General features: G+C 43.7%; 1 protein-coding gene across 2 annotated transcripts in view; it reads left to right on the forward strand.

Annotated features, from left to right (window-relative positions):
* LOC127586383 (synaptosomal-associated protein 25) overlaps positions 1-14,684 on the forward strand; it is a 144,248-nt gene that overhangs the window by 53,935 nt on the left and 75,629 nt on the right. The window contains exons 1-2 of one of the 2 annotated variants that reach the window (XM_052044305.1): positions 1,684-1,797; positions 4,314-4,476. In XM_052044305.1, the coding sequence (XP_051900265.1) occupies positions 4,393-4,476 (84 nt within the window). In that variant the 5' untranslated portion in view covers positions 1,684-1,797; positions 4,314-4,392. Of the gene's footprint in view, positions 1-1,683; positions 1,798-4,313; positions 4,477-14,684 lie in introns of those variants that run through there. The other variant, XM_052044304.1, reaches the window with a different exon arrangement.

Below are 14,684 nucleotides of genomic sequence, written 5' to 3' on the forward strand. Positions count from 1 at the left end.
AGACGGTGAGTCGCCACAGAAGGAACATTACCAAATCATCTCCAACCTGACCAGGAGTTGTGATGTTGCTATATATGCACACTTCTTGTATGTAAGGGTCCACCATGAAAGCATGGCTTGTAGTATCTGAATTTGACATGTACTAATATAAGACAGATCTGAAAGGGGAAAGAAAAATCTATCAGCTAATCAGAAGATCTGAGATGTTGCACAGCACCAGTGAGGCGTGCATATTTCATTCATAAAGTGTAACACAGGTGTGAAATTGTATCAGTCTAATTAAATGCAGATAATCTGCACTCTATGTGGCACCTGTGCCTGCAATTGTTGCTGAATCCTAAACGCTTGTACTGGCTGAAGGTTAACAGATAGCAGTCTCTTGTTTTCCATGCAAGTGATCCAGGTGAACTCCATTATGTTTCAAACTCAACTGACAAGCTTCAGGAAAGAAAAGATGTGTTTATGGCATACCTTACCATGACCTCAATGTTTTATAGCCATTGGGGTACTTTTAACTATGAAGTTGTCGTTGTAGTGTGAGAAATGCAGTAGCCAGTATCCCAGTAGCAGGCTCCCACAAACAAAAGGAACATAACAAGGCGGTCTTTTTTATTGATACTTATCATGAGTTAATGGTCCTGATGAGGGGCAGCAGGCAAATGGGGAAGGGGATAAGATGTTACATAGGGTTGCTGCTGTGTTTCCGCTGTTAATTCTAATCTGCAGATCTTGAATGCGGAGAAACAATCTGCTGGAGAAACTCAGTGGGTTGAGTAGCATCTGTGGGAGGAAAGGAACTGTCGATGGTTTGGGTCTCAACCCTGCATCGGGACAGGGTCTCAACCCAAAACATCGACAATTTCTTTCCTCCTACAGATGCTGCTCGACCCGCTGAGTTCCTTTGGCAGATTGTTGCTCCAGATTCCAGCATCTGCAGTCTCTTGTGTCTCTTTTGACTGTGGAGAAGATTGGCTGTGATACCTGTATGGTTAAATAGCTCCCCTCAGTTACTGCTGAGGTTCATCCATGGTTCAATCCTGGCCTCTGGTGCTGTCTGTGTGGAGTTTGCGTATTCTCCATGTGACCGCATGGGTTTCCACTGAGTGCTCTGGTTTCGTTCCACATCCTAAAATTATCCAGGTTGGTAGGTTAATTGGTTGCTGTACATTGGTCCATAGTGTGTAGGTGAGTGGTAGAATCTGGGTCGAGTTGATGGGATCGTGTGTGAATTTAAAAAAAGAGAAATTCATGTATATAGGTGCTTGATTGTCGACAGGGACTTGTGGGCTGAAGGACCTGTTTCCGTGCTGTATGATGCTTTGAGTCTCTGACTCTGAGTTATCCAGAGTTTGGCATTTTGCACCTTAATTTGTGCTGATCTGTTCAGGAGGATGAAAGAACAATGTTACGTGTTGGTTTGAGTGGCTTCCTTCTCTGCTGTATCTTGGTGTGAGATAACAGGAGAAGCCCTAATGCTATAAAGTGAGATGCCTGTACCTTTCCTGGATCTCCTCAGTTCTCCCCTGCAGCTGTGTTGTCAGACTGCTGGTTAGAGGGGCAAACACGTTGTACCCCTTTTCTGCTGACCTCATGGAAGTTTCTTAATGCTTGTGCCACCATGAATTGAGGGGGCTGCCTCTCACTCTCAACACTGCCCTGTGATGTCACAGGGGAGGAGCTTGGTGATGTCAGAGAAGAGGAGTTTCCACACACAATGTCAGCTCCCAGTCTCCATCTAACCAGCAGTGTGGAGGAATAACACAGGAGAACATCACCAGCTGGAGAGGAGACAGACCAGTGAGTACAGAACCATCTTATTCTTTATAATAATACGCTGGGTTCTGTGGCAATTTGGTACAGTGCTGTTCTCCTTGAAGGTACATCCCCTATGCTGGATATATCCAGTTTGTGAAATAGCAAGTGATTCCTCCAGTTTGAATGGGCGAGATTGCTGTAGACTGTTTAAATGATTAATTGCAATGTTTCAGATGCTCCAGTCTTTTTGTTGCAAGCGTCGTGCGAGGAGCTGTTTATTTATAATTTATTATTTGATGTTAGTACCACAAAGCAAATCTCTGCTTCCAACCCTTAACCCCTCGAGACCCCCCCCTACACCCGGTGAGTATCCCCTTCTTGCAGGTTTTCTCGATGCAGAAATCTGTCCTGAAGCTGCTGCAGAAGAAACCTTCTGCAGGGCTCTTAATGTGTTGGCAGCCGGAGAGGGGGTTGGGGTGGGGGTGGCCCCGGTGGTGCAGTGCGTTGGTGAGATGGGCCTGGATGGGGGTTGTCTCCTGCACTGTCACTCAGCAACTCGACTGCAACAGAAACGGGGGGGGGGGGGGGGGGGGATGTGGAAGGAGGGGAGGGGGATGAATTACAAAAGAAGTAATGCGGTGAAACAGCGAGCTGCCTCTGCTCTTTTGATTTGCAATCCCAACAAGGGGTTTTGTTATGTCTCAGCAAATGAGAGTCAGAGACTGAAAATAAACACGGCCTGTTCCCCAACTCATTAACTCTGCGGTTTTCTTTGCATTCCTCTCGCTGACAGCAGGTTGCAGCTCCAGAGACACCAGCCTGCCATTGGGATCTCGCACAGTTGCCATTTCTCAAGTCTGAGCTTAGAACGGCCAGGCTATTTGACTTTGGAAGGAGGCATTGCACCTGTGCTGGCATCCACTGGCACTTGCCTATGGTTTTGGGAGTCACACCTCTGGCTGTTTGTTTCCCCCCACCCCCCCCCTCCAACTGAGGGAACTGTTAACTCCACCAAGGTCATGGCTATACCCTCAGCACCAAGTAAAGGAATTTATAACGTTTCCTTCCAAATTCCCAGCAAAGGGTTGTGACATTGATGTGTGGTTAGGAAACATGGGTGTCAATCTATACACAGCAAGATTCCACAAGCAACAAAGTGATAAAGACCAGTTCATGTGTTCCTGCAATGTTGGTTGATGAATATCAGCCAGGACACTGCAGTAAAGAAGAGAAAATGCTGGAAGTACTGGATATGTCGAAAGTCGAGTTTATTATCATATGCACAAGTACATGTACGCACAGGTGCAGTGAAAAACTTACTTGCAGCAGCATCACAGGCACATAGCGTCAGATACTTGCGGGCTGCCCCCAGCTCATTCTCAGTAATGCAAGTAGATGCATTTCACTATGTGTTTCGATGTACATGTGACTGATAAATAAATATCTGAAACTTACCTATATCTATACACAACAACATAAGAACAACATAAATTAAACATAAATTATACAAACATACAGTACCTCTGGAGATCCTTGTTTTTCTCTTAAGAATAATTTCCTTAATGCACTTGAGAGTCAGAAAGGACTTTGGTTTAATGTCATGCCCAAAAAACAGCAGTGTCTGCAGCAGTACTGTGCTCCCTCAGTACTGCACTGGAACAGCTGTCTGCCTCAGGTACTCAAGCCACTAGAGTGGATCTTCAACCCACAGCGTAACTGACTGAGAAATGAGAATGCTGACAATTAAGCTGGGACTGTGCTTTAACATCTCGGTGTTTCCCGCAGCTATATCATCAGACAGTCCCCTACCCACCAACCCCCTACCCCCTACACACCCCCCCCCCCCCCACCACCCGGATCCAAGAGACGAACTCATAGATATGTGGAAATAGTGAGTAGGATTGAAAAAAAATGAGGATGTTAAGCCAAAGCAATGTTTGACCACTCAGGAAGACATAAAACAAATGATCAAAAGATTCAAGGAATATCAATGGTAATCACCTCAATGCCTTTGGTCAATATTTTAGTGATCCTTGAGGGATCTTGCTGTGCCACATTTCCTACACCATAACAAAGATCACATTTCAAAAGTTCACTCACCTGCCTATCACCCCTTCACCTGGATCCACCTATCACCTCCAGCTCTTGCTCCACCCCTTCCCCCCACCTTTTTATTACTGGCTATTTGCCCTCTTTCCAGTCCTGATGAAGGATCTCGGCCCAAAACGTCGACCGTCCATTTCCCTCCATAGATGCTGCCTGACCTGCTGAGTTCCTCCAGTTTTTTGTGTGTTGCCTCACTAATTGTAAAGTACTTTGGAATGTCCTGAGGATATAAAGGCGCTGTATAAATGCAAACCTTGTGCTGAGTGGAAGTGAGGTCAGTTTGCTGTGGAGGACTTGGAGAATGGAATCTTGTAAACCATTCTGCAAAACTTGTTTGCACCTCCAGAACAAATTTGTAATATCAACATTATTTGTGGACTCCCCAGTTCTTGTTATGGACTCTGTTCAAGACATGGCCAATAGCCTAAAAGATTCCCCATTTTGTTTTTCAGTCTCTTCTCAGAGGACCCTGCTGAACACCACTGCTGCTGAGTGATAGCTGTCACGCAAAGGTCGGCAATAGGAAGCATCATGGAGAATAACCTGGAAAACAATATGGATCCGAGGTCGGAACAGGATGAGATGCAGAGATGTGCGGACCAGATCACAGATGAGGTAAGTGATCAATGTGCAGTGGAGGGGTTGCTTAAGAGCGGTGTTAGGCCAATCTTCCAGACTTGATGGTCAAGAGTCAGCTAAACACGGAGTTAAAACATGATATGTTTGCCCGGTGGTTAATTTTCTGAAGGAGGGTCGTGGACATGGGTTCAAATATCATCATGGGAGCTGGGGAATTTAAATTTGAGTAATTAAGTAAATATTATCAGTAATGGGCATCATGAAACTACTGGGTTGTTGCAAGAACCCATCTGGTTCACTAATGTCCTCCAGGAAAGGAAGTCTGCTCTCTTTGTCTAGTCTGGCCCTTATGTGACACCAGACACAAAGCAACCTGGTTGACTCTTTGAAGTGGTCAGGTCAGCCATTCAGTTCAGGACCAACTGGGAATGGGTAATAAATATTTACCCGGCCAGCAATGCTTTTGTTCTGTGAATGAGAAAATGGCAGGTTGATAATTCAGGAGAGCTCTACACCAAAAAGTGAAGATAGAGAGGAGGACCAAGAAAGAGAGGCAGAGAAAGAGTATGAGAATAGATTAACTGTTGTAAGGGGAAGTTTGAATGCTTTGTATAATTCAGTAAAGGGTAGTGGTAGTAGTGATGGAGCTGATTAGAAACCAAAAGGGAATTTTACGGATGCAAAAGCCAGAATGAGCACTTTTTAACTATCTTATAGAAACTGGAAAGTGTTCAGAGACGATTTATGAGGATGCTGCCAGGATTTGGTGGCCTGAGTTATAGGGAGAGGTTGGGCAGGCTAGGACTATTCCTTGGAACATAGGTTGAGGGGTGACCTTAAAGACATGTATAAAATCAAGAGGAGTATAGATAGGGTGAACACACACAGTCTTTTTCCCAGGGAAGGGGAACTAAAAACTAGAGGGCATAGGTGTGAGGTGAGAGGGGAAAGATTTAAAAGGGACATGAGAGGCAAATTTTGCACACAGAGGGTGGTGGGCATATGGAATGAGCTGTCAGAGGAAGTGGTTGAGACAGGTACAATAACAACATTTAAAAGTGAGAGAGATTGCAGATGCTGGAAATCTGGAACAACACACAAAATGCTGGAGGAACTCAGCAGGTCAGGCAGCAGCTATGGAGGGAAATGGACAGTCGACATTTCGGGTCAAGGCCCTTCATCAGGACATTTAAAAGTCACTTAGATAAGTACATGGATAGGAGAGGTTTAGAGGAATATGGGCCAAATGCAGGCAAATGGGACTAGCTCAGGAAGGCACCTTGGTCGGCATAGGCGAGTTGGGCAGAAGGGCCTATTTCCATGCTGTATGACTCTATCACTCTAAGATCAATGTCATAGTGAAGAAGGGGGAATAAAAGATACTGGATGTGATTAAGAACAGAGAAAGCAAAGTACGTAAAAAGGATACTCAAAGTAGGTAAGTCATCTGCTTAGGTGACAGGTTTGTTGAGGCGTTGAAATTGCAGGTTCCGGAGAGCTGGATGATTGTCAGTGTTATACCTCTGCTCACAAATGGCTAAAGGAATAATCCTGGTAATTATAGTCCAGTCAGTCTAATGTGCACATTGGGGAAACTGTAAGAGACAATAATCAGGCACAAAATTTGCGGCATTTTTAAAAGAATGAACCAGCGAATGAAAGCAAGGTACATTGTATTTGTCTGAAGACTGAATTACTTGATGAAGTAACATTGAGTAGCTGGGGAGGACAGTGCTATTATTGTATCTAAAAATGTCTGATAACGTGGGAGCATAGCAATGCAGCAGTTAGTGCTGCTGCCTCACAGCTCCAGAGACCCTGGTTCAATCCTGACCTCTGGCATGGAGTTTGCATGTTCTCCCTGTGACCGTGGGGTTTCCCCGGGTGCTCTGGTTTCCACCCCCATTCCAAAGACGTGCTTGTTAGTAGGTTAATCGGTCCCTAAGTTACCCCTAGTGTAGGTGTGTGGCAGAAGAATCGGACAGGAGTTGATGTGCATCTGAGAGAGAATAGGTTACAGGGACCAGTGAGGGAATGGTTGGGATCACCCTGAGAATCATATAAACTCAATGGGCTGAATGGCCTCCTTCCATGTCACGAGATATAGGAGAATTAAAGTGCCACATAACAGACATTAGCAAAATTCATGGGATAAAAAGATATTGGGAATATTGATACTAAATTAGCTAAAATACAGAAAACAGAATAGCAATCGTTTTTCAAAATTGACAGTGTTTCCCAGAGATCAGACCACTGCATTTTATATTACATAAGGGAATAATGTCAAAATTTACAATGATGTAGTGATTGAAAACAGATAATGATAGACATGGGCCTAACAGTTGTCTTCTGCACAGAGTCATTCATTGATTCCAAGGATCTAAAATGGTTCTGTGCTGATGTAGGTTTATTTCAAGTTTAGCCTTGATGAGAAGGAATCTCAAGTTTAAAAATGGAGAAAGGAAGATTCAGACTCACAACCATCACGAAAGACAAAGGAAACTGAGACTCATTTTTCCAGAAAAGTATAGATTCAGGGTAACGTTATATAGGTTTTAATCTTATGGTGGTGATGTCTAAGAGGCAGCTACTTCACAATATTTAAGAAGCATCTAGACAAGCACTTGAATTGGCTAAAGCATAGAATGCTATGGACCAAGAGCTGGTAATTGGGATTATAGAAGGGTGCATTAGAAGTGGTCGGGTAAAGGGCCTGTTTCTGTGCTGTATGACTCTTTGACTATGACAATGAAGAGATTTCAGTTGGAACGAAAGAGTTAAGGAAACAGGTAAAGGCCCTTTGGCTGCTTGAGTTTGCTCCGGTGTTGAAAAACCATAGATGATCATCCATTTCATCCACTTTCCAGCCCATTTCCCACATCCCTTGATTGCTTTAAGAGTCAACGAATCTATAAATTTCAGTCTTGGTGCTACCAAAAGCACCCACAATCCTCTCAGATAGAAAAGTCTAAAGAAATCATTCTAGTGAAGTAATTCCTCTTTTCAGTCTTAAATAGCAGACCCCTTACTTGACGCTATGCTGCTAAGTTCTACATACTTCAGTTAGTAGCTCTAGCTTCTTAGCAGCTTTCCTGGCCCCCTCAGGTTCAATGAGATCACCTCTCTTCCTTGTCACAACCCAGCCTCCTCATTTCCAAGAATTACTTGCTTTTGCACCACTTCCAAATTTTTTATGGGTGTGAAATCCAGAAATGCAAGCATTAGTCTAGAAGATGCTTCAGTGAAGTCTTGTACAATTACAGTGTCTTCAGTATTCTAACCCGCTTTCTGTATTCCCATACTCTAATACCCTGCAAAAAAGGACATCATACTACTTGCGTTCCAAGGACCCATGATACCTGCAAATCAAACTTCTGTGCTTTATGTTTAACAAAACCCAGATTTCTCCAGGTATAAATTTTAAGGGTAGACCATGCAGTTTTTGGGATCTTGCCATAGCCAGTTTGTATCAGTCAATGGAAAAGCCTATAACTTTGATGGATAGACATGAGAGATCATTCAGGCCAGTTGCACGTCTCCCATTATCATCATTGTGCCCTTGGTGAGCTATTCCTTTGGTTTCTTGGCCTCCAAGTTCAGGAAACGCTTCTGCCTTTCTGTCTTCCCTTAAAATTTGACTCAAAACTTACCTCTCTGGTCAAGAATTTGGCAGTCTGTCCTTCTGTCTCCTTGCTTGAAGTGGGCTAATAAATTTCTGTGGAGTACTTTAGAAGGTTTTACAACATAAAGGGTGTTATATAAATGCAAGTCATTGTATTACTGTTCAGCTCTTTTCCATCTCTATCCCCTTGCCCCTCTCATTATTGTTCTTCATCTTTCCATTCTCATGCCTTATTCTTTATTTGATTTATTTTGTGAAGCCCATTGAAGGTTGCAAGAAGTAGTTTTTTGTTTTCTCTGGAATCAATGTTGTGGAATGTGCAGAGTGTTCCTGTCTGAGGTTGCTTAGGGCAGGGCAATGTCCCTATATCTCCTCAGTTCCATGATTTTTTTTTTCTCTTTTCATGATTGATACGACAGTGCCTCCAGTTTAAAATGTTCATCCTTGTGTTCAGATCTCTCCAGGGCTGTCCTTTCAGATTTCTGTGACTTCCTCCAGCAATCATTGACCTTCTCGGCATTGTGCTTCTGCTATCGAAGCTGAAACCTCTAGAATTCCTTCCCTGAACCTCTCCATTTATATACCTATGACTTTTCCCTTAAACTGCTTTTAGGTTAAGCCTTTGGTCCCCTGTGTCTCTCTTTGTGTGTCAGTGGCAGATTGTGAAAAAGTGTCTTGGTTTCTAGAATTACTTTAAGGGTGCTATATAAATGCAAATTGTTGTGGAGCAGCTTGCATGGAATAGCCCACAGTGATTCCGATTTCATTGAAGAGCATAAGAAATAGGAGCAGGACTAGGCCACTCAGCCTCTCATGCCCACCTTGCCATTTAACAAGATAGAGTCATATAAGCACAGAAGTAGGAGATGGTCCTACCGACCATCATGTATTGATGTATAGTAATCCCATTTTTCAGCAGTTGGTCCATAACTTTCTATGTCTTGGTGATTCAAAGGCTTGTCTGGAAACTTTTTAACTGTTATGAGAGTTTCTGCCTCCAGCACCCACTCAGGCAGTGCATCCAGATCCCAGCTACCTTCACTTCCCCTTTAAGCCTCCTACCACTTGCCTTTAACCTTTTGGGCACCTTTGCTATGATGAATCGAGCCTTTCTATGCCCCTCATAATTTTGTGTTCCTCTATCAGGTTCGCCATCACCCTCCTCCCCTCCAAGATAAACAAAACCAGCCTATCCAGTCTCTCCTTCTAACCGAAACACTCCCTCCCTGGTGAACCTCCTCTGCACCCCCTCAGACCCATCGCAATCTTCCTATAGTGTGGCAACTAATCAATGTCTTACAAACTGTACCATGAACTCCTTGCACTTGTATTCTATGCCCTGGTTAATAAAGGCAGGTATCCCATATGCCCTCTTAACCACCTTTGCTGCCAATATCAGGGATCATTGTACTTGTACACAGAGGTCCCTTTGTTCCTCTTTAGGGCCCTTCCATTTATTGTGTATGTCCTAACCTTATTAGTGCTCCCAAAATGCATAACCTTGCACTTATCAGATGTAAATTCCATCGCCATTGCTTTGCCCTTAACCAACTCATTGATGTCACCCTACAACCAAAGACTATCCTCCTCAATATTGAAGAAAATTGTTATGTGATCTGTGAACTCACGAATCATACCTCTTACATTCACATGCAAATTGTTAATGATCGTAACAAACAGTAAGGGTCCCACCGCTGATCCCTATGGTACACCACTAAACACGGGCTGCCAATCACAAAAACATTCCTCCACCATCAGCCTATGCCTCCTTCTACAAAGTCAGTTTTGACAATTTGCCAACTAGCCCTGGATCTCATGGGCTGTTACCTTTTAGACCAGTCTCCCACATGGGACCTTGGCAAAGCCATTACTGAACTCCACATAGACAGCATTGCCCTCACTGTCCTCATCGGTTTGTTTGGTTCCTTCAGTGTGGAGGAGAGCACGGTCACCTGGGGCTTTTGTAAGAAGACCAACCCCTACTTAAGGGAAAACAATGAGCTTACATTTCTATAGTGCCCTTATGAGACTGAAGGACATCCCAAAGCACCCTGTACAAAATGCAGCAACAGCAATGTGCTAAAGTCCAAATCCAACAAATAATGACTGGACAATCTCTTCTAGATGTTGGTTGATGGATAATTAAGTCAAGGGATTTTTTATATTACATCTACTTGACATAAAGGGCTTCACTATAATTTCAGTTCTGAGAAGCAGCACTCATCCAGCACTCCACTCTGTACTTGCACTCATGTCTGTGACTCAGAGTTGAGAGTGCTGCCCACTGTGCCATAGCACTAGGTAGAGAGCTTTCTCTGCCGTTGTAAAGGCTGGCAGGCATCTCAGCAGAGAGAACACTAGAAAATCCCACAATTGCAGAATAGCAATGAAGATATAAATGGGGAAAAGATTAAAGGGGAACCACTAGAACAGACCCTTTGAAATAAATTTCATACCAATCAATTTGCAAATTATTTCTAAATTAATCCATGAAAATAACATTAGTAGAATTAAATGCTGCTTTTAAATTTAGAGAGCGAGGCTTTTTGGCCCATCATAATAGTTCCAGCTCTTTGAAGGAGCCCTTGCTGTTAATATGTTTCCCTCTTCTTTCCCCGTTGTCCAGGGTTTTTTTTGTACCAAATATTTATTTAACCGCTCTTTGAAAGCTTCCATTAAATCTGTTTCTATCTCTTTATGTCCTTGGGATGAGTGAATGTTTATGGGACCTGAGACATGGTACATGGTTTTTGTGTATCTGGATGATAATACCTGGTTTGTATACCTCACCGCACCCCACCGCTCTTTGTTGCCAAAGGTAATGAAGGATGTCACAGTGGGTACAGCTAGTGGAGCTGCAGCCTCGTGGCTCCAGGGACCCAGCTTCAACCTTGACTTTGGCTGCTGTCTGTGTGGAGTTTGCATGTTGACCCTGTTGGTTTCCTCCGGGTGCTCCGGTTTCCTTCCACGTCCCAAAGACCTACAAATTGGTATGTTAATTGGCTGCTGTAAATCGCCCCTAATATGTAGGTGAGTGGTAGAATCTGCAGGGAATAGATGGGAATGTGGGGAGAAATTAATGCAGACTCTTGGCTCCATTTTGCAGGTATATGGCTTGTGACTGAATATCTCACCAAGATTTTTATGACATTGACACCTCCTTTAGGATTTAGGGTGACTTAGTGTAATCCCTGGTAGTGCTCTTTAGTAAGCAAGCCAGTCATAAAACCAAATCTCTGATGTAGTTACTGAATATTAACTAGCTTCGTATGAAAGATTAATAATGGACCATTAATAACAGTCACAGTATTTCAAAGGCAGAGTGCTATGAATATCAATGAGCTGCTTTCAAAGGCTGTAAAGGAAGCTGCATTCTGTGAAAGACCAAATCAACACAGCTTCAGCACGCATAACAGGCAACTGGCCATCTTTGCCTCATTCTGAGCAAGACACATCTCAAGTAACAGGAAGTCATGAATTTTTATGAGTTTTTTTTACTGGACAACTGCCATTTGGAGAATCGATCGATGAGTATATGTCACAGACTATAATTACAGTAATAATAATTCAAGCAAGACCAACTTACATTATAACAGAGTCTCCCATTCAGCAAAGTGGCCAAAAGTAAGGTCAAAGGCAGCAATTTTAAGGACACTATTGCAAAGAAAGAATTCATATTTATATAGTGACTTTCAGAGACCTCACCACATCCCACAGCTTCTCATTGCCAAATATAATGAAGGTCGGCACAGTGGTGCGGCTAGTAGAGCCACTGTCTCACAGCGCCACAGACCCAGGTTCAATCCTGACCTCCGGTGCTGTCTGTGTAGAGTTTGCACGTTCTCCCTGTGACCATGTGGGTGCTTTGGTTTCCTCCCACACCTCAAAGACCTGTAGGTTGGTAGGTTAATTGCCACTGCAAATTGCCCCTAGTTTGTAGGTGAGTGGTAGAATCTGGGGGAAGTTGATGAGAATGTGGGGAGAATAATAAATGGGATGAGTGTAGGGTTAGTGTACATGGGTGGCTGTTGGTCAGCACAGACATGGTGGGTCGAATGGCCTGTTTCCATGCTGTGTGACTCTGACTCCATAATACTCTTATAAAAACGTAACCATTTGTTGCAGTGTAGAAAATGAGGCATCTTATTAGTGTCAGGCAATGCTCAGCAGGTCAGGCAGCATCTATAGAGGGAAATGAACAGTCAACATTTCGAGCCAAGACCCTTCATCAGGTCTGGAAAGAAAAAGGGCAGAAGCCAGAATAAAAGGGTGGGGGCAGGGGGAGGAGCAGAAGCTAGCGGGTGATAGGTGAATTCAGGTGAGGGGGGAAGGTAGGTGGGGGGGGAGTGGGAATGATGCGAGAAGCTGGGAGGTGATATGTGGAAGAGGTAAAGGGCTGAACAAGATGGAATCTGATAGGAGAGGTGATCTCATGGGAAGGAGGTGGTAACCAGAGGGAGGAAGGTGTGGGTGATGGGCAGGTCGTGAGGGTGGGGGAGGGAAAGAGAAAGGCTAAAGGGGCCAGAGGGATAAGGGAAAACTGTAGGTGGGGGGGAGGTTACCAGAGTGGTTCTCCTCCTCCCCTTGGTTGGTTTTCGCTCATGTTCCTCCCCCTCTCCCCACCCTTTCATTCTGGCTTCTGCCCTCTTTCTTTACAGTCCTGATGAAGGGTCTCAGCCCGAAATGTTGACCGTTCATTTCCCTCCATAGATGCTGTTTGACCTGCTGAGTTTCCCCAGCATTTTGTGTGTGTTGCTTCTGATTTCCAGCACCTGCAGTCTCTCTTGTGTCTTATTAGGTGTGCTGCAACCTCCCACAGACATCAAAGTGACACTTAGAATAATAGGCAGGACAAATTGCCTCATTCCAACAGGTGTCGTGGGATCTTTTGCACCCTTCTGGGAAGGGAGACTAGACCTTAATTTGACATCTCATTTGAAAGCCATCACCCATGCCATTGCCCCACACCAGCAGTACTGTGCTGGGGAGTGTCAGGCTGAATAATCTGCTCAAATCCATTGTTCAAGGAGATAAACCTTGGTCTGCTAATGTGCACTATTCCAGTTGTAATGTATTGGTATCATTGCCATGTTACAGCCTTTGAGGGAGACTGGGAGGTCCTTTGACATTTCATATCAATCGATTTGCAAATTAATTTATTTTTAAATTAACTCATGTAAATAGCATTAGCACAATTAAATAAATTGAATTAGTTTTAAGCAAGGAGGTGCTAATGTAATATGAAGTCTTTCCATAATGATTCCACTGGGATGGGAGGAGTTTCAATCCACCAGTCGAAAAGTTACGTTGTTCTGATATAACATTCTTTTGCATTTTGTGTATAGGTTAATGCTGTGTGGATGTATAAGGTAGTACGTCTGCACAGACTCTTTTCCTATTTGTGTCTTATCATAGTTTTGTCTTGAAAGTGGTAGACTTTGCAACCACCAATTACATCAAGTTTACAGTGCAAAAACAGGCCATTCAACCCAACTGGTCCATGCTTCATGAGCTCCCCAGAAAAGATCAGATGTCTTCCCATTGGGATTGTGTAACAGCAGGAATTTAGCACTAGTGTGAACCCAGATACTGTTTTGGTCAGTAGACTCTAAATGTGCTGGGCCTAGGTCAGTGGATATCTGCTGGTGTCAAACTAATACAAGGAGGGTGAGTTTATTCAAAATCCCTCCTTACACCATCTTTAATTCCTACAGACATCACCCTACAAAGATACCCGTTTTGAACGTTACTGGGAGTTTGTTTTTTTAAAAGAAAAGGTTATTTTCTATCCACATGGAGGGTCTTGATTCAAAACGCCGACTTGTCCATTTCCCTACACAGATGCTGCCTGACCCAATGAGTTCATCAAACAGTTTGTTTTTTGCTCCAGGTTCCAGCATCTGCAGTCTCTTGTGTCTCCTATTTTCTATCTTTAGTTGTAACCCTGCTCCCCGCCCTTCCATTTTGCCCACCTCACCTAAAATGGCTGAGCCACATCCTCCATCAGAAGGAACAAGAACTACAAAGCAAGATGTTCCAAAACAATTACTAGGAAAGGTAGACTGTTTAGGACTGAGATGGGGAGAAATTTCTTCATTCAGAGGGACATAGAGTAATACGGAATGGAAACAGGCCCTTCAGCCCAACTTGTCCATGCTGAGCATAGTGCCCATAGTCCTGGATCCCATTTGCTTCTAAACCCCTCCTATCCATGTACTTATCCAAATGCCTTTTGAATGTTGTTATTGTACCTCCCTCAACCACTTCCTATGGCAGCTCGTTCTGTATACACACCACCCTCTGCATGAAGAACTTGCCCCTCAGGCCCCTTTTAAATCTTTCCTCTCTCACCTTAAACCCATGACCTGTATTTTTTAGGACGAAGATGCCTTGGAATTCTCAATCTGGAGGACTATGGAAGCTCAATCATTGAGTTAATGCAAAACAGAGATTAATAGATTTCTAATGCCCAGGATTATGGGGATAGTGCAGGAAAATGGGCTTAAAGTAGAAGATCAGCCATGATCTTGATGAATGGTGGAGCAAAGAGCCATATGGCTTACTCCTGCTCCTGTTCCTCATGTCTTTCTGTTCTTATTTAACAAAAACTTGACATCAAGCA

Source organism: Pristis pectinata, chromosome 35, assembly GCF_009764475.1.
Source record: "Pristis pectinata isolate sPriPec2 chromosome 35, sPriPec2.1.pri, whole genome shotgun sequence".
Lineage (NCBI taxonomy): Eukaryota > Metazoa > Chordata > Chondrichthyes > Rhinopristiformes > Pristidae > Pristis > Pristis pectinata.